Source organism: Temnothorax nylanderi, unplaced genomic scaffold (assembly GCF_030848795.1).
Source record: "Temnothorax nylanderi isolate EJ_2023f unplaced genomic scaffold, tnyl_v1.0 TNYL_tig0572_pilon, whole genome shotgun sequence".
NCBI classification, from domain to species: Eukaryota; Metazoa; Arthropoda; class Insecta; order Hymenoptera; family Formicidae; genus Temnothorax; species Temnothorax nylanderi.
The window spans coordinates 47,972-72,543 of NW_027249634.1; the positions used below are offsets into that span (position 1 = coordinate 47,972).

The 24,572-nt window shown below is 33.3% G+C and overlaps 2 protein-coding genes, 1 long non-coding RNA gene and 1 pseudogene across 4 annotated transcripts in view; 2 read left to right on the forward strand and 2 right to left on the reverse strand.

Moving 5' to 3' along the window:
- Nucleotides 1-11,552, forward strand: part of LOC139784022 (venom dipeptidyl peptidase 4) — a 44,575-nt gene extending 33,023 nt beyond the window's left edge. The window contains exons 7-9 of the mRNA XM_071723189.1: nucleotides 6,549-6,709; nucleotides 7,866-8,077; nucleotides 8,169-11,552. Coding sequence (XP_071579290.1) covers nucleotides 6,549-6,709; nucleotides 7,866-8,077; nucleotides 8,169-8,267 — 472 coding nt within the window. The 3' untranslated portion in view covers nucleotides 8,268-11,552. The remainder of the gene's footprint in view (nucleotides 1-6,548; nucleotides 6,710-7,865; nucleotides 8,078-8,168) is intronic.
- A 164-nt stretch (nucleotides 11,553-11,716) lies between these two features.
- Rpi12 (RNA polymerase I subunit RpI12) lies at nucleotides 11,717-13,490 on the reverse strand. Its single transcript, XM_071723190.1, has 3 exons — nucleotides 13,099-13,490; nucleotides 12,003-12,219; nucleotides 11,717-11,891 (listed from the first exon to the last, which is right to left on the reverse strand). Exons 1-3 carry the CDS (start codon nucleotides 13,232-13,234, stop codon nucleotides 11,867-11,869), a joined length of 378 nt encoding a protein of 125 aa, XP_071579291.1. The 5' UTR covers nucleotides 13,235-13,490; the 3' UTR covers nucleotides 11,717-11,866.
- Nucleotides 13,491-13,672: 182 nt separating this feature from the next.
- Nucleotides 13,673-14,911, forward strand: LOC139784025 (uncharacterized). Of its 2 annotated transcripts, none has more exons than XR_011721458.1 (4): nucleotides 13,673-13,889; nucleotides 13,968-14,174; nucleotides 14,264-14,362; nucleotides 14,470-14,911. It is a non-coding gene; the product is annotated as an uncharacterized lncRNA (long non-coding RNA). The 2 variants fall into 2 exon arrangements; XR_011721457.1 differs by having other exon boundaries at nucleotides 13,674-13,889; nucleotides 14,467-14,911.
- A 2,054-nt stretch (nucleotides 14,912-16,965) lies between these two features.
- On the reverse strand, nucleotides 16,966-22,831 carry LOC139784019 (uncharacterized; annotated as a pseudogene).
- Between the last annotated feature and the right edge of the window lie 1,741 nt (nucleotides 22,832-24,572).

Genomic DNA, 24,572 nt, shown 5'->3' on the forward strand with positions numbered 1-24,572 from the left:
GATGTCTATAAATATGACTGGCCTATTAGAAATTAATTTAATAAAAGTTGCTACCCCGAATCAATAATGCAGCGAATAATAACTTTCTAATTTTATATTGGAAATTTCAAAGCGAAATTTACTTCTAACACAAAATATATTGCATTCTACGAAACTAAGTTTATTTCATTGGGGCCCCTCTCAGCAAGACCAATTTTCCTCTAAACCCCGTCTAACGCGACCCCGTGTCCATTTTTCCTGAAAAAGGATCTAACTTACGGCAAGCGCGGTCATATTCTCGCCGTTAGAGCGAGGCGCATATTACGTTTACCACGGGCGCTTTACGCCACGTTTACACGTAGAAGACGCATTATATCGTTAACCCGAGATTGCCTTCGACGCCCAGCCGCGCCAGGATAGCTCTCGACGGTGATGCTAACGAACGATCGCGGGCGGAATCTGAAGCCGAACGTGCGTCTGGCGCAATCGTCCTCTCTGAAAGGGTGGCGGACAAAGTTTTGCTTTAGGACAAACCTAATTATAGGCGAGGCTTCAAAGTGACTTATCACCGCGCGATCGGAGTAATTCGCTAAACCCCAAGTTAACTAATCTAACTCCGGGCTCCCTCGACGCGTCCGAGGACCACGTTTAACGAAGTTCTTTTCACGGCGCGGGCACCTGAGAGAGGGAGAGAACATCACCGCCGCGTTAACAAGAAGAAAATTGCTCGTACTTTTATCTGAATTTATCGGGTAACCCTCTCCACGCCCGCCGCGCCGTCGAGTGGCGGGTAGGTACCACGAAGAAGAGCCGGGCTCTCCTCTCGTATTTCCACTTAGCTGCCACGAGTAATTTATCTCGTGAGAGAACGTGTGAGAGAAAGAGAGAAAGAAGGAGAGCGGGACCAGTAGCGGTGGTGAGAGAGCTCGCCCACTTATACGACCGTCCATCTTTAAACCGAAACATCAAACTTCCGGCCGTGATGAATAATGCCTATTCCGTGCCGGTGGTGAGGTCATATTTTACCGTTTAAGCGACAACGCGCCGCCGCGCGACCGCGAACCCGCGAACCCGCAACCCTGACGGCGCGCGTAAGATCGGCGGTTCCGCAAATCTCCGCGCGCGGAATTTCCGGATGGAATTTAGTAAATAGCAGCAAGAAATTAGCGCACGGCATGGTGTAATATAAAATAAATGTTGAATCACGAAGTATACCGCGTCGTGGACGAGAAACGTAAACTCTTAGCAGCGGCGGTTCTTTCTTCGTTTCACGAAGATTTTATCTCCGTCATTTCCAGACTTCTGCCCCAATTTTTTCCTTTGACGACCGGATTTCTCTTCGAATAATAATAGCAGAATAACAACGGCAGAAATATTACTATAAAATTGCTTTTTCATTGTGCGCGGTTCCAAACGTTTTAATAACTTCATTATTTCTTGCTCGAACTATTTTCCTTTAACATTGCTGTGGTGTTTCGTAAAGGAAGGCAAATAGTTCGCATTTGCTTATATTAAAACGGAAAATTGCTTACAGATAGAAAAAGAAAATTGAGTTGTACGCAGCTAATCTAATTTGTTGTAAACAATTAGTGATCTTTTTTTCTTGTAAAAAGAGTCGTGGAACTTTTCAGAGTATCGGTCCATCGACCGAAGTACATAAATAGAGAAAAGGATGAGGAACACCTGAGCACTTCGTGTATGTATATATGTATGTATATATATTTTTTAAGTTCAATACTTAAATATTGAATAGACCAAATAGCGTCATCGATAGTTTGTACAATGTCTTTATTACGATAGGCGTTTATTTGGAAAATATCCTTCCGTAAATGAAGCGAAAATTTACTTTGCCAGATACCATTGTCGATACTTACACTGTCACCTTTATCGAAAAGAAATAATTCTAACTAACCTCAGATATATTTATCGATATCTCAATTTTGAGCATCGTGGAAATTTAGCAAATAATAGAATCATAAGAGGATAGTAGAATCTTAAGGGAGTAGACAAGCGAAAAAATAGATCTTTTTAAAGTAAAATATTAAGAAATAAAAAACTCTGAATATTTGAAACTTTGGCACATAATTCTATATTCATTTATGGTGATTTAAAAAAAAAGAATCATTAAAAAATATTAGTAATAACGGAAGTTACTGGTAATGAAGGGAAACAGTTTCTTTTATCCTTTCAATAGGTGGTGGACATGATTCAGGAGTAACGAAAAATTTAACATAATAAAAAAACGGATTCATATACCTAGAAAAGTGTCTCTAAAATATATTAAAAGCAAAAATTTGAAAAAAAAAATTTCTCTGTAATTTTATTAAAGAAAATGTAATTTTGCACTTTTTTGCTAAAATATTTTTTTCTTTTTTCAAGAATTTTATTCGAAAATCTATTTCCGATACATTTTCGATATTTTTAACATGTAAAAAATTTTGAAAGAAATCGTTGGAGCCGTTTTCAAGATTTCATGTCCACCACCAGCTACTAAACTGCTTTCCTTCATTACCAATAACTCCCGTTATTATTAACATTTTTAACGATTCTTTTTTTGAAGCAAATATAAAAGAATATAGAATCATGTGCCAAAGTTTCAAACATTCAGAGTTTTTTATTTCTTAAATATTTAGTATAAAAAAATCAATTTTTTTGCTTGTCAAGGTTGTCTACCCCTTTTAGCGCAAGCCTCAGGACCTTTCGTGTTAATTATAGAGTAATCTAATGGCCTTAGAATAACGTTCTTTGAAAACGCTTCAGTCGCTGATGTCAAATGGCATTCGCGAAGACGTACGCTATCCGCACGTTTCCCGGTGTTCTACGCCAGCTCTACGGCTGTTTTGCCAATGCATCGTCCGGCACGTAAAAAGCGAGTCGCGGAGTTGGAAACGGGCCAAACGATTACGGAATCGTTCGACTCTCTTCAACTCGAAGCTCTTCCGGCCGCCCGGCCCCTCGCGATCCGCGCCGTTCTCCCTCTGTGTCGTCAACCCTTCGCGAAACCCCTTCGCGTTTTGTCTCGTTTTTGCCGGCCTTTGTTCCGTCATCGAACCGGCTAACCAGACCGATTAACCAGCTTGTCGCTGGTTACTCCACCCGTTGGTTCCACGACCACTTAATTGCTGAATAACGAGTGACGTAAGCGGCGTTGAAGCCCGGAAATCTTGGGGACGGCGACGCACCCCTCATAAGCGTAATGATCCTTTAAATGGGGGAGAGCGACTAACAATCGTTTATCCTAAAGGGGGGGAAATCATAGCTCCGTGCAAGCATCCGTGGTTGATTTGAAGATTGAGTGTTACAGGATTAGATAATTAAATATGTATAAATAATGGCCCGGGACATAAAGCGTCTTAAAGATGTCTTTAAGACGTCTTATGTCCAGATTTTGGACATGCGTGCTGCCTGGGGAGTGGAAATCGTGTGAATGTAGACAAGAGAAATGCGAAAGATATATAAGAAAAAATTACTCATAATATGTAGCATTATACGTGATATTAATAAACAGTACGCATACCTTAGTTAGTTTAAAAGAGGAAAAGGTTTCTAGAAGTATTTGAAAGATCCAATTTATTATAATATTTCTTCCTATATTCACAAAAGGAAAAATCTATTATGTTACGTCATGCCAGAAATAATTAGATATTACGTTCTTTAAAATACGTGACACGAAAGTTGTACAATTTTTCGATCGATTTGACGATTCTTCTTGCCACAACAAAAAAAAAGAAAAGATAATTCAGATTGTCGCTCAAGATATACATCATCAATCCAAATTAATTAACATTAATTGCAATTTAAATCTTCCTATTCTTTAGCGTTAATTTATTTTTGTCGCGCTAATTTATACCGATTCCGTTTTTAATTCCGTCGAGATCTTCCAATAATTTAAATATCCGACGTACACGCGATCGTAATTAAAACGTCAGGAAAATCCTAGCTGCCTTGAAATTCGCGCAGCGTATCGGACCGCGGGCGTTCTCGATAGGCAACAAATAAGTGCGACGAGACAAAGGGCCACGGGGAATACCGATAGAATTTCGACCGAGACCGAAATACGTATCCTAGAGAGTATACACATAACGGGCGAGCCGCAAAACGAAAGGGAGAAGCGTCTCGGTCCGAGTTTCTTCCCTTTCCTCTCCGTCTAGTTTCTTTTTTTTCCCTCGGTTTTTTTTCTCTCATGGAAAGAAATAGAATTCAACGTACCGCCGCCGGTCGATTTACGAGGTAAATAAATTTCACCGAGGGAGCGAACGGGGGAGAAGAAGAAACGAAATCTGCCGCGCGTCGCCGTACGAGGAGCCGTTTACTATTTCTACGGGCGCGGCGCGGCGGCCCGGCCGGCCGGTCGACCGGCCGTGCCGGTGTGGGCGCTGATCCCGCCGGGACCATTATATTATCGAACACACGAGAGATGCCAGAGACAATAGCCCGAAAAGATTGGAAGGAAAGAAATACGAATTTCACCCCTCTTTTTCTTCTGATGGGGTGGCGTGGCGGCGCGCGGCGGGAGAGCAACGCACGCGGGCGCTTCGCGCGTGGAATCCACTCTCGGGTTTCCGGAAATCATGAGGCGAGACGCCGCGCTCAATCTGGGAGACGTCTGAAAGATACACGGGTCGTCCCAGAGGTAACATTCGCGTTCTTTGTCCGTGGATTCCTCGTCCAAATTGCAGTTGATCTTTCTCTAAGGATATCGTGATGAAATACCACTTTTTCAAACTCCCTTATTTAAGTCACAATATATACCGAATTCGTTGGTAATTAGAGAGATAATTAAAGTACAGCTGAAGCATTGTCCATTTTGAATTGAGGGAGTATTCTGGTTTGAAACGTCGTAAAAAAAGGTATTTTTCAAGAATTTTTTGTAGAAAAACGAAAAAAAGCGAATAAAATTAAACTTTGCATGTTTTTTTAATTTTTTAATTAACAAAAATGCTCTTTTCTATATGTTATATCCTGCTCACTAGGAGGTGTAAGTGATTCTAGCTGTTCTAGGTATCTGAAACGTAAAAAACTAAAAATTTTCTTATTCAGGAGAAGTGTGATGGCTCTATTCTGAACCAGAATAAGCATTATACGTTTATTAGTTTTTTTCTTTTAATAGAATACTAACAAAATTTTGAGAAAAACTATAATATTCTTAATAAAAAAATCCGTCATTTTGTCAAGAGTGGAAATATTGATTTAATTCTGGTTCAATTTTGGTTTTTGCGTTTCAGATACATAGAACAGCTAGAATCATTCGCACCGTCCATCATTTACATCTCCTATTATAGTGACTAGGATACAACATAGAAAAGAAGAGCATTTTTGTTACTTAAAGAATAAAAATACATTCTTAAAATAAGTCTAAAAAACATGCAAAGTTTAGCGTTATTTGCTGTTTTCGTTTCCTTACAAAAAATTCCTGAAAAATACCTTTTCTTATTAAAATACCTTTCAAACTAGAATATCCCCTTAAATGTGAAATGTAAGCATCATTCTTAGAACCTTGTCACACATGTAACATTATTTTTGAAACGTAATTTGTCTTAAAATGTTCTTATATGCCAAGATTTTTAATTACTACAGTATGGGCAATTCATGCTAATAATTCATGCTAATAATTTTGCAGCGACTTCAAATTTATATCTTAAAACTTAGTGGACGATGTTCCAACAAAGCTATACTTTTAAATTTTACAACCTTAATTATAATTAGTCAACTATTTCCTCTGTGAAAGAGCCTATAAAACTAATTTAATGAGGCTGTGAGAAAGTTAGATTCTCTGAAAAGGTTCGATAATTATAATGCACTAAACTGCACTACTGTAGAAATTTGCAATTGCGTGACACACGATTCATTCGAAGGCGATCCATGTGCCATGTGTTCTGTAATATCAGGCACATTGGTAGCACGTATAATCGCGCAGAGTGCACGCGAGATAATGGCAGATACGGTGAGAGAAGGAAGTAGAAAAATTACAAATTATTCATCGATTCTTATCGCAAAGTGGTCGACTATCTCGTTTGCGCGTTTCAGCGAGAGGGGCAATTATCTCTTTACGGGCGCTGCGGCATTCTCTAGTAAAAGAGGGTAATCTTGTGAGGCGCGTTCTCGCACACGATCCTTCTTAGAATTCGTCATAAACATATTCCTTTTGATATTGTTTCCCAAATTTGTAAGTTGAAAGATCCTCGTTTTTGCAAAGATATTCTTTTCTCGCTGTTACGTCACGTCTCGGTGATGTACAATAACTTATTGTGTTTTACGAAATTAATCAGGTGCTTCGAAAATAATGAAGAGTCGTTCAGAAGCTATTGTTTTAGAAATTAAAATAATAATTAATGAAAATGTTAATAAAAAAATATCTATCCTCCTGATGTATAAATTATAAAAATATACTGAATGTTTGCTCTCTCTTTCTCTTTTTTTTCTATGTAGATACTTTTATAAAATTTTAAAAATGTTTAATCAATTTCGTGAGTAAAATTGTGTAGATAATATATTTTTGCTATATGTGCTTCAACATATCGTATTTTCATTGCAGTGATATTGATTCACCTTTTCTCTGCTTCTTACAGTCATCTGCAGGACAAATTGCCCTTCATTGACCGTACCAGAACGGCGATATGGGGCTGGAGTTATGGTGGATACGCGACCGGCATGACGCTCGCCATGGACTTAAAGGGTGTCTTCAAGTGCGGCATGTCTGTCGCGCCAGTTACGGATTGGGCCCTTTACGGTACGTTATTAATAGGTGATCGAATTAACGACGCAACACGTAAAGTGTGTTTAGTCTACAGTCTACAGTTATCTCAAAAGGAAGAAAAATTATTTAACAACGTAAACCGGAATTATCTTACAATTGGATGAGCAATTTTTTGTAATTCGTTGAATTACACACCGCGCTAACGTCAGCAAAGTCAGGTTGGCTCTTCAATGGTAGTAGGAAAGTAAAAAAAAATCTGAAAAACCAATAAACCGAAAGATATGCCGTGCCTATAATTAGTAGCAATAATTAGCGCAAGAAGCGGAAAGTATTTTCTGTCTCAAGCATTTTAACATTAAGGCTAAAGAAGAGAGAACTTGTCTTTTTGGAAGTCGAAATTTAGGGCTTTTTGTTGATCTGATTGTAATAATTATAATGTAATAAGTAATAGAAATAAAGTAACTGTCATAAATCATTGTAAACTATAACAAATAATTAAAAATTATACCAGGTAACGCTAATTACATTTAAATCAATAATATCTTTTATTCCTATGCTAGGAATATTGATCTTCAGTGAACAATTTATTTTATTATATGTCCCGCGCGTTGCAAATCATACTTTAAATATGTAATAAGAGATAGAGAGAAAATATAGTTAATGGAAATTGATGTTTTTTTATCCTTATTTTTCGATTGCTGCGACATCATTAGTAGTATCACGCGTGAAGCATTATTTTTCTAGCTCGATCTTCTTCGCTATAAACGAAACGTTGTTAAGAGAGCTTACTTGCGGAGAACGCGGCTTACTTAAAATGACTTATGTTAAGCTCATTTGGCCCCGGGATTTGTCTAAGAATTTTTTACGCACCGGTGTTTTAATGAAGAAAAGTGAGCGCTCCGTGGGAAAAGGACGCGCTACTGCAGCTTTAATATTACTTTCTCAACTGCTTTAAATTCGTGTCAGCATTTACCTCTCCTTTTGTTAGAGCACGCGAGAAAAATACATGTGATTTACAGGATGGCGTTAAAAAGACTTATGCAACGTCACACTTGTGCAATTTCCGCATAATATATTACGCGGAACACATATAACGTAGACCGTAAACTTTTATTCGTCCTTTCTTTCTTTTTTTTTCCACTCACGCGTTATCCTTATGAATGCAGCCGTGTTAATTGCATAATTATAGATTCGATTTATACCGAACGGTTCATGGGTTTGCCAACCGTTGCTGATAATCTGCAAGGCTACGAGCAAGGCCAGCTGCTCAATAAGGTCGAGAACATCAAGAATAAGATGTACTACTTGATTCACGGTACTCTGGACGACAACGTGCACTATCAACAATCGCTTATGCTCGCGAAGGTGTTGGAGCAGAAGGACATCCTCTTCAGACAACAGGTAATGTTCACGTTCTCGACACAGGCAAGTTGAATTAATACCTATATAAGTGTATCGCCAAGTAACTTTGCAATTTTTTCGTTTTTTGCAGACGTACACGGACGAGGACCACGGTATCGTTCAGTCACGGGCGCATTTGTATCACTCGCTGGAGAACTTCTTGGACGAATGCTTTCAGACGTCATCATGATCGGAGCACGGGATAGTGATGACAATCTAGACGCTGTACACCACCTGCCTCACACTTGTAAATACTTTGTCACGTGTACAGAGTTTATGTACAATATGTAATATGAGCGTTTAGAGAATGTACATAGCGGTGTGAGATTGCCGAAGAAGAATGGGAGAGACGGAGAGAAAGAGAGAGAAAGAGAGAGAGAGCGCGAGAGCGAGCGTGAGCATAAAATGCGAGAAGAGATAGAATAATTAATTAGGCACCAGTGTCGTCGCGAAATTACGCAGGGCAGGTCTGTAAAAAAAAAATACATGTTTGATACGTTTTTTAAAGTAGCCGATCAAACGGTGTGTCGAAGGCCTAATAACGGCGCGAGCCTCGTCGCCTCGCCGTTCAGACCTCACTAGAGTGTATTCCGTATCGCAGCTCGTACTTACATTTTTAACCCACACATGCATTGTTCAAACGTTATATTAGCACGCAACACACAGTTATTTCTCGGATGGTCGAATGAACCAATCGACTTGACGTCAAGTTTGAATAGCGAAAATATAAGACGCGATCTTTTGTGATTTAATGACGATTTTCATTTAAAGAGTCTGCGATTATTTAACGAAATTGTATTATTAATTACCGCGATATGATATAAGTTGCCACTTATATCATCGATATTAATAATAGAACGATAATTAATTGGTCTATTAATTAATTCATCAATTAATTAATAGAAGTTATTCAGTAATCTACGCGTCTCATTTTTTTCTTGGGATTTACTAAAATGACAAAAATTACATTTTTTGTCTCAAACTAAATTAATTACGAATACTATCAATAATTTGACCATCTGAAATAATACGTTCCGTATTTATATACATTTATTCAATATATATAAGTTAGATTATTTTCCTGTTAAAGCAATCGCACTTTCTTTTTGACGAGATATTAAGTTGGCATATCAAAATGTTCACATATATGAGTTCAGTTATCATCTCGATAAATGAGATCTCTTAAAATTTTAAATAAAATGTAAATTAAATTTATGCTGTCGCATACACATACATACATACATGTCTACTTTCAAAATAAATTAGAGAAAAATATGCTTTAAAACTAATAATTTTTTGTGTAATTTAAAAGTTGCGTAATAAAAAGATATCTTTAATCAACATTAAAAAAATAAAATACAAATAATGTAAAATGTAAAATAATATTATTCTATGAAATGGCGGAATTCTTAAATTTATTTAAAGTTAATGATATATAAACTTTTATTCCCAAATAACGTTTATCACATAAAATATATATACATTTTCTATTATGTCCTTCTAATAACGATAAAATTAAAAAGCAAAAGTACACTGTTGTGTACCTACTGCATTTTTCGACAATAATATTATCGACGATATTCTGAGATATAACAATTATTACGGCCTATTCAACGCGTTTACATTTGTATTTGAACACTACATCTGCCTAATAATTACAATAGATTACATAAAAAATTTTGGTGATAATTTATAGTTAATACGTAAAAAATGCGCCAAATAATTCTGATTTTAATGCAAAAATAAATTTTCTGAACTCATATATGTTATCTTAAGGCTCTGGAATACTCAGCAAAAATATAAAACTCTTATGTATGAAGAAGCAAATTAGCATAGATTACTCCGACACCGTGATATTAACAATCGCTAGTGCTGCATACTTATATATCGTACTAATTAAACGGATCTTGACGAAATGAGGATATTATACAAGCATAGTCCTGTCAATAACTTTACAACATTCGCCGACGATGTAATCAATTAATGTATGAAAATCAAAATTTTGCGTGCATAAAAATGTGGAATTAAGCCGATCAATTTTTGAGATATATTTAGGAATGTTCTTGAAGCGTAATATATTTTCACAATACACTGTTTTGATCAACTATTGTGAATTGTGACGTTCGTAATTCTTATGAAAGTGCGACAACGTAAGACGTTATATATGATGACCGACGAAAAATTATATAGGAAGTGGTAACCAAATTATACTTTCAGGATCGACGATAATATACGTGAAAGCAATGTTTTGTAATGATCTATAGGTAGGTAACATATTATTTTTTTGTACCTCTACAAACTGTTGCACGTTTCGAGAGAGGCATTTCACTATGAAAATAATATGTACAAAGAAATTTCCATAAAAAGAATGTATAATAAAAGCGTATGATAATATGCACAAGTTACTAAAACATATGTTTTTTATAAAACATATATATACTTTATGCTATGGGATATATAATATTTAGGAGTATAAGCATCGCGTTTGATAACTGCATTGTTATAAAAATATTGGTCCTAATATTATTTTAATATGTAAAATCTTCCAAACGAGAAGTGTATTAATAATAAGATTTTGTTATTCGACACCTTTGAAATTGATTCCACCGTGACAACAAAAATAGTATTATTGGTATTAGTAGATTATGGATACTGCAAATAGAGTGCTGCTAATATCTTGCTAATGAAATTACATGCAATATTAAAATATTTTATAAATTCTTTTTTTGCACACATATACACAATAATTTTTCAACTAATCTTCTACTGTTAAATTTTTCAACTTTTTCTAAAAACTTTATAATAACATTCTTTAAATTCAAGATAAAATCAATTTAAAGTTTCTTCAAAGATAGAGATTTTAGAAAACACTTTTCAATTCATCATATTTTGATTGTTTGAAAGAATAATTCATGGTTTCATAATCGATTGCCTCTTTTATTACTTGCAAATTTTATTTCTCTATTCTATACTATTCTTATACTGTAGGTATACCAGAGTGTTAAGAAAGTGCAATTACATGACTTTATATCACATTCGTATACCTATAGTTTACGTAATGAATACATATAAAATTCAACAATTTGTTTATCAAGACACTTTCCCTTAACATAAGATAGCATATCTACTTCTTATTATTGTTAGACCACGGGCAAATATTAGTGCCAATGTGTAAATGCATACCTAGGATAAGTATAAGGGGGACTATCGACAAACTCTCTATTAAAGTTTTTTAATGCAAGGACCACTGTAACAATTTTGAGAGTGGATCAAGAATTTATTAAAATAATTGTTAACTTTTATTCCGAACACGCGCGCATTGTATATATAAACTTACTTGAACACTTAATTAAGGTAACAGCATTGTTAGAAAGGAAATATTGTGACCCAGTAGAGTTATGGAATTATGACAAGTGTACTCTCTTTCAACACTATTTGTTGAGTGTATTATGAATAAAGCTCTATGTTTTATTAAGGCGGAGTATTTATATCTTGAGATATAAATCTCAAAAACTATCCCGCTATATACATTTGTATGTATGGATAGTAATATTTATTAACAGAACTCTATATATAAATAACGGATTAATATTGCACGTTTTAATAAAAATATATGTAGACAACAAAATACATATAAAATACAATACAATGTATTAGAATTTTTTATTTCTTCAATTGCTTTATACAGTATAAAAATAATGTATGTTTTCTATACAAAATAGAAGAAAAAGAGGAATCATATTGTTCCATATTTCTTATAAAATACAATATATAACATGAAATTTTATATTAAGAATTCTCTGTTTCCTTGAATCTGCAAATAAGATGTTTTATTTATTAATAAAGTATTACAAGCAACAGAAACTTAATGTGAAGATAATATCTGAATGCTAGGTCAACAATATTGCTATGTACAGATACATACTTGCATTTGGTACATGTGTAAAATACAGTTTGTCCCTCATCAGCAGATCTCAATTGCAATGTTGCATAAGACATTTTATCATTTTGACACTGAGGACATTGTCGTTCTACTACTGGTCCATCCGCATCGTCGTCACTGTCCTCAACTTCTTTAGCGGATGCATAAGTATGTTTAGTGTTGAAAAGGATTGTATGTGCCATTTTCATGTCGCCAAAAACTGGAAAATAATATTAGAAATTGAGATAGAGATTAGAAATTGATCCAAATTAATGTAAATTCTTAATCACTGCTCAAGCTTGCATATTAAGGATTGCTTTGAGCGCAATTTAACAGTATTTCGAAGAATTTTTTATATTATAGTAAATAATAATATATTAAATTATTGTACAATATACAATAGTATATATAAAGGTAAGGCCAATCAACTAGGAGGTAAGAGAAGAGCTTGAGTATAATGTGTAACGTACATAAACTTTTTTTGTATTTGCCATGGTTTAGTAAATACAGCGCTTCATACGTAGAATAAGTTTTACAGCTGCTAAATAAGCATACAATACATTTATCTGCATTCGTTGTCGTTGTGGAGTTATACTATCAACCTTTTTCTGAACGCTATCTCCTGCACATTCATTTAAACTTGTTTATGCTGAGTGTATTAATAATATTGCAATCCAATTGCATATGCCACAACCTTACTCTGTTCATACCTGCTGTCGTCATGCCTGCATGTCTCATTTAAAAGATGACAGTGTTTACCACAAAAAGCAGTACTAAAAGAAAAGAGTAGTCAAATGGATAACCAAGTGCTCCTACACAGAAAATTACATTGTGATTACAAAAAGAAAATATGTTTAGCAACGAGAAATATCGCAATATGCATTATCTTTATGGACTTTCTGATGGAAATGCTGCTGCAGCTGAGAGGAAACATCAGATGCGGCAGATATGGACAGAGTACAATAAACCATACCGAATACAAGAAAAGCTTGTATATATTACGTATTCTACTCAAGCTCCTCTTTCACCTCCTAGTTGGTTAACCTTACCTTTTTATATATAACCTTTTAACTGAAAAAGATTTTTGTTTGAATCACACCTTCGGAATCCCATTCTCTTTTGCACGTGTAACATGTGACTCCTCCTCTTTCGTCAAGCAAAGGTAAAACTGAACCGCAATCCGGACAGAAGCCAGGTGCAGTGATAAAACAACTACTGTTGTTATTTGCCATCATTTAACATGAATATAATCAGCGATTGAATCGAATTTAGCCTTCTTATTCTTATTAAAATTTGAAAACTGAAATCGTAGATATTAGTTGCTTTGCTTCAACTATTAGTTGCTTCAACATTCATGTTGAAGAAAGACAGAAGTGAGATTTATCTGAGTTTTGATGTAAATGGAAAGCAACTATTATGATACATCTAACCTGAGAACGGCCCTCTTGGGCTGCGTCACGGCTGCGTTCGGAAACGTCACCCAAGTAGGCCAAGTACACACGGGTATACTCCCTTCTCCTTCTAACTCGCTGAGATAGAAAGAGAAGAGAGTATACTCGTGTGCACTCGGGTGACCATGGTGGAAAGAAAACAAGGTGTGCTCGTTAGAGGGGTCGAAATTGAGCATGTTCTGCGCAGACATGGCGACGGCCAAGCAAGCGCCATATTGAATATATATAGATATACTTTATGTACATACATACGTCAGAAGTGAACGTGTTTCGGCTTAATTTGTCTTTTTTAAAATGCCTATGTGTAGTGTAAGTGGATGCAAAAATAGAAGTGAGAATGCAAAAGAGAAAAATATTCAATTTTTCTCTTATCCAAAGGATGAAGAAACTGCGTTAAAATGGATGAAAGTTTCCAAGAAAAAAGTTAACCTAAAAAACGGTACGCTATTTTGAATCTATATAAATTATAATATTGAGGCATATATTTTTAATACTTTATTGAAATTAATTTTTGTAGCTCGCATATGCTCTGTCCACTTTACACTAAGCTGTTATACAAACCAAAGCCAGCGTATTTAGCAAACTGCGAAAATTACTCGCCTAAGAAATTACGAAGACTTCATGATCATGCAATTCCAACACTTGCCACTATTGAAGGAAGGAGAAGTGCTAAAGGAAGTGCAAAATCAACACAACATAATAAATATGTTAGTGAAAACAGCGGGTGTGTATTATTGTATTATATAAAATGTTTTCTTATTATAATATGTGAAGATTGCAATAAATTCTATTTACAATATCTTTTTTTAACAGCAAAAACAGTTTTAGTGAGTCCGAGACCAATTTGATCGACACTTCAATGAAAAATAAAACAGAAACATGTTTTATGCAATCTTCAAAAGAAAATGCTAGGTACAATTTTATTGATTTCATGCGTATTAACGACTTCATTGCTGTACAAGAAATTATTGCATGTTGTTTTATATTTTCATTTCTTAAATATTTTTTACTTTCAGCAGTGCAAGTTAAGCCTGATTGGGTTTTAACAGTATCAGATGGTCATTTGATTTATCCCTCTGATCATTTCATTGAAGCAGCGTTAATTAATGAACAAGATTTTTGAAGAATTTCACGGAACTTCTGGCTTATCTAAAAATTTCAGACTGTAACTAAATTAACAATGGAAAAAATGCCAGAAGAGTATGGTATACCTGAAGAAGTAATGCTATGTCTTGTTCGTACAAGAACGTACATAAGATTGCGAAAAATTAATAAGAAATTAGTGTCTGATGTAAAAAAAACGTTTATACAAAAAAGTTTCAAAATTCATGTATTGAAATCTGTAATATCAGCGTGCCACATATGTTCATTTTCACATATCAATTTCTTGTATACTATTCAATAATAAACTTATTGAACACAACTTCTCGTGTTATTAAAATAAAATATTTATTACATTTATTGAAATTGCTATATTTAAATAAACCTATCTTATATCCACAATATTTTTAAAACTTCAGAAAATTATTTACTTTTTCCTCATACATCTATTATATTGTTCAATTCATGCTTCTTTTACATTTATTTTAATATTTCTTTATATATAATTTTAACATTTTTTACTTAAAATTAATTATTACATGAAATAAAATTGCATTATATGCAGAACAGAAAAAGAACTTAATTCTCATTTAAAAAACTGCGGTCTTAATTCTATTGGCCAATAAACCAATATGTCTCCAGCTTGGCCTAACACACTCATTGGCTGCGTTCAGCCGATACTCCGCTAGCCTAGCAATCGTGAGCAGTCGCTCGTTTGGTAGCGGTTTTGATTTGCAACGACCAACCGCTAACAACCGCTAACTACTAGCGCTTCTGTCCAGCCAAATTTTTCCGTAGCAAATGGTAGCAAAGCGCTCGCTGCTTACGTGCGCTAGGCTAGCGGAGTATCGGCTGAACGCACCCATTGGTTATTAGAAAGAATGCGCAACAGCATACCTTGTTTTCTTTCCACCATGGTAGGTTCACTCCCCTAAAAAGTTGGTAAATGAATATGGCGACTCGCACAATCAATAACATGGCGGCTGTTATCTGACAGTTCATTTGGTTAGATACATCGGCGCGTCAGTTGTATTGTATTTGTATTTATTTAAAAAAAAATTTTAAATAAAATTCATAATGAGTAATAAAAGTGGTTATCGAGATGTGTATTTAAAGATTGTGGGATTAAAGGAAACTTTATTCCGATTTCCGAAAGATTCAGAAAGGTACGTATTCATTATGACAAATACATAAATACATAAATACGTTAAATATACATAAATACATAAATACATTAACACATTAATACATAAATAAATATGCTATTTGTATCTTATTACATAATATACGAATAGCATATTTATTTATGTATTAATGTGTTAATGTATTTATGTATTTATGTATTTATGTGTATTTAACGTATTTATGTGTATTCATGTATTTGTTATAATGAATACCCACTCGGCATGTAATATTTCAGAAACATTTCTGCAAAATTCCATTTGAAATATTACACCTTTCATCAATATTTCAGAAATATTTCACGACCGTTTCTGCAACATTTCTGCAATGTTTCAATCGGCACAATTATTTCAAATGCAACTTTGCTGAAAGATTTCGGCAATATTTCTGAAATATTTCTGAAATATATCTACGAAATATTGCAGAAACACTTCAGAGATATTTCAAATACATTTTACACTGAGAAAAATGTTTTGTATTAGCAAACAAAATTTTGTTACTGACGCAAAAACTATTTGTTGATATGTGAAAAATGAAATATTTTGTTACCGTAACAAAAAAAAATATATTAAGCCATGTGCGTATAGCCGCCGCGCATTTATCCGAAGAAATCCACTCTCTCAGCCGGTCACCCATCCAAGTAGTATACCGGCGCCTTCCCAAGTAGCAAAATGACGTCATAATGACGGCGAATTTTGGTCACAAAATGACCAATCTGACGTCCTACATAGGTCTCGTGAGACCCGAAAATGACGTCGATATGTCACATCCTCACGACGTCATTTTTTTGACGTCTTAATGACGGCAAAAATAGGACCAATATATGACTTAATTGACCAATATATGACGAAACTTTGACGTTTTAACAATCAACGTATGACATCAGTTTTAAACATCTTCTTGATAGTTATTACATAACCACTGTATACATAGTCACCATAAATCATGTTGAAAGGAATTTTTCCTTCCAACATGTTTTATGATAACTATTTCATGCAGTGGTCATGTTATAACTGTCAAGAAGATGTTTAAAACTGATATGTCATATTTTTGTTTTATTTGATCGTTGTGAAGGATTTATACATAATAAAACAGTATTTAGTTTTTCTTATAGAACTCATTTTAATAATTAAAGTCTAATACAAAAGGATCAAACAAAATATTATTTTAGTAAATAATTACATTGTTTTAACAAAACAATATTTAGATATTTTAATCTAGACTATTCATACAAAACAAATAAACTATACAAAATCAAATATATACTATATGAAATCAAATATAAATGTAAAAAATACATTTTACATAAAATGAACATTATTTTTAGTACAGAGATAAAAGGACATACGAGATACTAAAAAAATTAAATGTTTTAAAAAAAATTTGACCTGTATTATTAATTAAAATGCATTCTTTCAAAATAATTTTATTGTCGCTATGTAAAGTTTTGTGAATGCCGAAACTTAGCAAATGTCGCTGTCAATGAGTTCAAATGAGTCAAGAAAGAATTTGTTTATTCAACTTGATGTATTAAAGGAAAAGAAACCCAAAAATTATTTTCATCAGGAAGAACTATACATTTTGCTGTGACATTCTCAAATTGAACCATTACAAATTCATTTGACAAATCTTTTATACGAAATATATCCATAATCTCTGAATTAAAAGGATATACATAATATGAATATGAATAATAAAACAAAAATTGTTTTCCATAGAAAAATAGGATGTTATCATGGCATCTAAGTAAAATGTTATGAATTTGTATTACTTTTTAATCTTTTGTGTAACAATAACAATCTGCATTACGATACTGCCACACGCAGAAGGTTAAATTTTTATGTTTTATTTTCTGAAACATTTTAAATTTAAAAATGTTATTATCAGGAAGAGGTCCTGATCTATACTCTGATAAAAGCAAAGGAATATTATGAATTTCATGGTGCAAAATGTTTTGATTGGAACCATCAATTTCTTTTAAACGTCTAAAAATCTGTTGTAATGGTTTATGGGGAGATCTAACTAATTTTTTAAGAATATTCAAGTAGTTTTCAAAAGGGAACGCTGAATAGTTATCTAATGGTCCAAATTCTTCAACATCATTACTTAAATGACACAATACATGAACATTGTAAATGAGAAATTGAGAGCCATAAATATTTTCTGAGTGTTTTATAAACATAACTAAAAGCTCATTAGCTAATTGAGTGCCTAACTTATCAATGTATATCTCAGAACACAATAAAAAAATGCTACAATGAAATAAAAGGAAATTTTCGTATAACGCAATAGGCAGAATGTCTTTCAATGCTAAAGGACCTAAATAAATGAGAAACGTTCTAAGTTCTGTAGCTTTCCAACGTGCCAGCTCAGTTAAACTACGAGATTTTCTATTAAACTCAACAGGAATGAATTTTCTATAATAAATTAATCTTTCAGATATAAGATTTATTAATCGACCAGGCAAGCGTGTCTTTAAATTACCACTCATCCAAGTATTTAAAAGTTTTCTCATAACACCTAAAAATACGGCATGCATAGGATCAATTGGACATTTTTTCACTAAACCAATTGGAAGTTTTGAAAGAGGAGAAACACCTGTATGATGATCTTCGTCAACAAATGACTCAAAATCTAAATCTGTTCTTTTTGGAGCTGACACACTTTTATAGATAATTCTATTTTGAACATACTCTCCAGTTTCTGTACATTTATCACAAGCTGAATAACCGTTATGTGACTTTGTACATTTTATGTAAGCTCTAGCTGGAGCATCACAAATAAAGCTATGAACTTTCACAGTATATAACTTATTTTCAAATAAAAATCCTTCGTGTAACATTAGAAATAATTCATTTACAAAGTCTTCTAAAAAAATATCGAGTGGCGAAGGTTTAGAATCACCACAGTACATAGCAATGACAAAAGGATTTTCTTTAGGACAATTCTTTATCAAACCTAAAATAGGCCATAATTGAGTATTTGAACTTTTAAACAGGGGAAGTCCATCTATATTAAAACTAACGTCTATTTCATTGTTATGTAACTGTGATGATGTACATCGAGAAACAAATTGTTTCAATGGCTGTAATAAACCCATGTAACATAATTCTCCTTTTCCTAACTGCCGAATTGGCATAGATAAATTTGTTTGTAATAGAGTACGACTATCTAATGGTAAATTTGAATGAAAAGGCTTTAGAATTTTTAAAAGATCATTAAGTGCAGTTTGAGGAATTTTACGTTGCACACTCCAATCCCTCAATTGAAACAACAAATTTTCCTCGACACTATCTTGACATAAATAGGAAGGTGTGCCTTCAATTAAAGACTCGTAATCTAAATTGTCTGCTCTACTGTCTTCACTAAATTCTTGATCTTGACTCACATCAGACTCACATTCAATAATATTACTTGGATCATTTGCAAAGTTGTGATCAAAATTAAAAGCAGAAATATTTTGAATTATTGCGTTTTCGATTCCTATATTATTTTCATTTAAATCATTAATTATATCAGCATTACCAATACTACATTTCTTTTTATGAGAAACCTGTTCTTGCTGTTCTATCTCTTTCCATGTATCTCGTATATCTGTAGCAATTCGTCTATATAACTGGCGGGTACTTACAATAGCTTTCTTTTTGTATTCAATTTTTTTAACTTTAGGCATTTTTATAATTAACTCTTTTATCAGAATACAAATTATTTTATTCACTATTCAGTCTTGCGTCATCCTGTTCGTTTCTTTTTCTTTGATTTTTTAATCTATCAGGAGCGTGCTTCAGCCATATCTTCATATTATCTTCTATCACCTGGTTGGTCACTCCAGGTGTACTACGTTTGATGCATTCTATAAAGAAATTAACAAATCATGCATATCATTAGAAAGCATTTCAAAGAAAAATGTAACATTGACATGATATATAAAAAAAAGCATCATATATGAATTAAAAATACTCACCTACAATTACAGTTCTCAAACATAAATCTGAAAAAGGTCGTTTATTTAATCGTTTTCCATAGAAACTGAATTCTGCTGCTAATGTATCCGTAAAAAGGTATTTCAAAATCCTCGATATTTTTGAAGAGATGTCTCGTCCACCAATTGTAGATAAAGATGCATTCTGAAAAGATAATAAAATATAGATTACACAACAAGTACTTTTTAACTTTGTAAAAAATAAATAATATAAAAACTATACATATACATATACACATATATACATGTATACATATACATACATACACATTCTTAAATTATAATAAAATAAAAACTATACCACATACCAGAATGTCTATTTGTGTCTTCTCTTTAAGTATTTCTTCCACGTTATCAACATCATGTAAACTTTTCATGGGAAACTGAAAAGCAAAATCTTTTTGTACGGTCAATATTTCCTCTTTATTTTTTAGAAGGGCTAACAGCTGTGTATTCTGCTCTTTAATTTTGACGCCAAAGACAAAGAAGACATCATTTTGACTATACTCCGTCCAACGAGAGATCATGTTTGGATCGGACGAAAACTCGTCCGTTTCACGCAGGTCTCCGACCACAGAACATCTATTTACGTATACGGTACTCCATGCTCTAGAGACTTTACCTTTACTTTGCTCTCCTATGCACAGAACCAACTATGATTTCTCGTTGGACGGAGTATAAGTTGTTTTCACTAAATATTCAATTTATTTTTAAACAAAAAAAAATGTATTTAAAATAATATAGGTAAGTACAAACAATTGTAAAAGATTTCTCAACTACTAAGAATTTTCTCTTTAAAATAATGAAGAAATGAAACGTTAATATTACTATAATAACGCAATTATACTGTTGCTAAAATTATAACTCACTTTGTCTGCAAATTGTACTCTTTTCTCGAGTTTCTTGAATCGTACTTAAAGTTTTCTTTTTTAATTTTGGAGGCCGAACATGGACATCATCACTTACTTCCTCCTCATCACTTCTGACAAACCGCTGAGGCGTTATTATTTTCCTTTTACCCGGAAGGCTCTCGACTTCCTTATCTGTTTGTAAATCAGATGTGTCTTCTGACAATTTGCATTTTCGTCGGGCAGTTTGTAAATCATCTAAAATAATTCCGTTAATCAAATATCTATAGTATTTTAAACTAAATATATAACAAACAGAATAATAAATTTCTTTTGCCAGTATATAGAATAACAATTAAAGTAATTTAAATCAATAAGTATCTATAGTATAATATAATATTAAAAGGAAAATTAATTTATAATAATCTTTTAGTTATAAGTCGATAAGTAAAATTGTTTTGCATACTGTTTATTATTTACTGTTTATTACTTCTATATTTTTATTGCTCACATAAAATTGATATTAACTTAAATAGAAAATATGGATGAGAAAATATTTTTATAATATTAAGTATTTTTCAGCTTATCTAATTTGTAGGACTGAAAATTATATATTATGTTAAAATGTAGTATTTATTATTTTGTTTTAACTAATTTAAAACTGTATTTTTTAATGCTCACCAGTTTCATATAAACACCTTCGTATTGGATAAAGTTTCCACTTTTCAGTATGTGGATTTACTGTATTTTGTAGAAATTTATCAAATGTTTTTTGATCTTTTGTAGGTGGCCAAAAAACTTCTTTTTTTCGAGGAGTTAACCAAGTCTTTCTTACAACTGCAACACTATCTCCATCATCAAATTCAATTAATACGTAAGACATGATATGATGGTATTAAACTGTTCGATCGTATTAATTAGTATAATAAGTATTATGTTATCCTATAAGAGAATAATCTTTTTAGTAAAAGACTTAAAAAAAATGCATGCAGATATAAGTTCATTCGTTGTTATATTTTCTAGTCTAATATAATCTAATTTTTCTGATTTTTGTTTTAAGATAAAAGGCCGTAGCCGGATAACAAGGGTCAATGTGCCCCCACACGGATCATGCTTATTTTTTTTGTTTTTTGATTGCTATCAGTGACTAAAAAAAATCAAGAACATTAATTTATTTTTTAAATCAATGTTTCTGTCATCAGAAACTTTTCCCGAATTTTCCACAAATGATATCTACAACATATTAAAATTTCTTCAAAATCGGTTAAGCCGATCAAAAGATATAAAATATTTTCGAAATTTTTATTTTTTACAGCTAAACGGTTCAATATTAAGGGCTAATATTTGAGTAATTGTAAGTGACACCGATAGCAATCAAAAGAAAAAAATGAGCATGATCCGTGTAAGCAGGGCACATTGACCCTTTTTATCCGGCTACGGCCTTTACAATTTTGTTTGACAATAAAATAAAAAAATGTAGGTTAAGACACAATAAAATTAGTTTAAAAATTAAGACACGAGAAAAATAGTTTCACACACAAAATTCGTTTCAATAATATACATATAAACTTTACAATAAAAAATTATTTAAATTACTTACTTATAAATTATATTACTGCCGGGTAAAAACTGTAATGCATGTGTAAGGCAGTGTAAGGTTGTTAAATCTTGGTAATGTCAGGTATCCGAGCAGATTGAATTCACGAAAAGCTGAAATGAGGGTGCCAAAAAACTAGATGGAACAGTATCTTCTACGCTGTAATGTAGTTCTGTCCTTGAATGTCCTTAACGCACTGTACAAAGCGCACTTGCACGAACATGTCTCATCGTGTCGAGAAAACTCGATGGGCACACACAGAGAAATGCCACAGAGAACACCATAAACGCGGGACTGCAATTAACAGTCGAGCTATGCACACTGACGATAACCGCCACGTGCTCTTAATACAATCACGATAACGTTAACTCGTGTAACCGGACGAACTTTCATCACGGTATTACCGCACGGCACGAGTGACTCAAACACGAGGCGACACAAAAGAAATGAGGTTATGAAACGAGAGACATCCGCGTAAACTATAATGAACGAGAGTATTACCGTGAGCACAGTTAATAATAAATCTCTGCCAGCACGAGCCGATCTTCTCGATCGCGGCAACAACAATGAGACAACCGCCGATCACGTGACTGCACACAGCCAACGGAGAGCTTAGACTAGCGAAAAGTAGTGTCGAACGCATAAGCCAATCACAGACGTAGCTAACGCTGGGTTGCGCGCAGTAAGAATGCGGGCGCAATCGGCGTTAAACAAAACGAAATTGAAATGATTATTACACGCAAATAATATGTCGGTCAGGAAAATATAGTTTACACATTGCATATATGTAACCACTAATTACACGCAACTATAATCACTTAATTATATCATAAATTCACCGTTTTAATCATAAAATTGCGAACAAAATATATTGTAGTTAATTTCCTGATTTTTATTTTATTATTACTTTATTATATATAACATTAAAAAGTAAAAATAGTTATGTTGCAAAAAGACGTTATTTGGACGACTTTAAGACGTCTTCAAAATCACGTCTTTAGATGGTCTAAGAAATGACGTCTTATAAACGTCCATTATTAGCCTATGACGTCGTGGACCAAAAATGACTAAAAATAGACGTCATTATGTCGTCTTCTGACGTCACTTTGCTACTTGGGTTGTTGCTTGACATCGATGATCGAACAGGGTAGTGGTGATCCTCTGACTCTGGCGCTTCTTTCTTTCTTATACTTGCTTATTTTGGTGAGCATAAAGCTATCGCATAAAAATAAACAATACAGATATACGAATAAATCTTTTTTGCCAGTCAGCGTCGAATATTATTTTATATTAAATATTATTAAATATTATATTTTATATTAAAAATGCCATATAACAAAATTTGGAATATTAAAAAATTCTTAATAAAAGAGAAAAAATGCAATAAAATGCAATATTAAATAATAATAAATTTAATTTTTTATAACCCGGGAAAAAATGATTAGATATAATCATATATAATTATATCTGGAATATATATAATTATATATAATTATATATTTTTTTATATGGGGTCATATCTAATTATACATGCCCAGATAGCAAAATGTTAGCAGAATGCGCGCAGATTGGCAGCAAATTTGATCAAAATCCCACACCAAAACCATAGCCATCTGTGTCCGCATTAAGCTCGTGTTCTGTCGACAGAGCCTGGCTGACAGGCAATGTAAGCAGATTGCCAACAGAAACCGCGCAGAGCCTGCATACATAACCTGGCAGCAGATTGGCAGCAAAAACCGAGCAGAGCCTGCGCGCTCGACCTGAGAACAGTTTGGCAGCAAAAACCGAGCAGACTTTGTCCATACCCATACAGCACAAAATATTTTTTAAATATTTTTTAAATATTTTTTAGGTATAGATTAAAATAATTTACAAAAATATTTTTTAAATCTTTCTATGTCCGCCAGATTATGTCAGAAAAATATTTTCGAAAATATTTTTAAAAGATTGCAAATAAATATATACAATAATATTTGTAAAATTTTTCTATCAGAAATATTGCTTCGAAAAATAAAATATGTTTAACCCAATCAGCAATAATTGTTTCACGTTTGAAAGATTTTTTTAATATTTGAAAAATATACATTACACACAATATACTTTACATCTTACTTTGGAAAATATTATTTTGCATATCTATATCATTGCAGCAATTTTGGTTGAGCCTTGCGTTGTATTGCTGACAAAGATATGTCTCGCGGATGTTATAATTTTGCTTCGCAGGAACCCTGCTTATATTAGCCCTCAACTGAAATTTACTTACGAGTTAGTCTTACTATTATGCGCCGCTTAGTGGCGTCGTTGCAAACTATCACGGAAAGATGCGCTACCATGCATCTTTCTTAATTAAGAATCTGTTCGGTTTTTGCTGCCACTCTGTTTTCAAGTCATGCGCGCAGGCTCTGCTCGATC

Coding starts and splice junctions, on each gene's coding strand:
- Rpi12 (XM_071723190.1), bottom strand. CDS start 13,234: ATGATGGCAAATAACAACAGTAGTTGTTTTATCACTGCACCTGGCTTC. Junction 12,220..13,098: donor AAGAGAATGGGATTCCGAAG/GTGTGATTCAAA, acceptor ATTATTTTCCAG/TTTTTGGCGACATGAAAATG. Junction 11,892..12,002: donor TACACATGTACCAAATGCAA/GTATGTATCTGT, acceptor TCTTATTTGCAG/ATTCAAGGAAACAGAGAATT.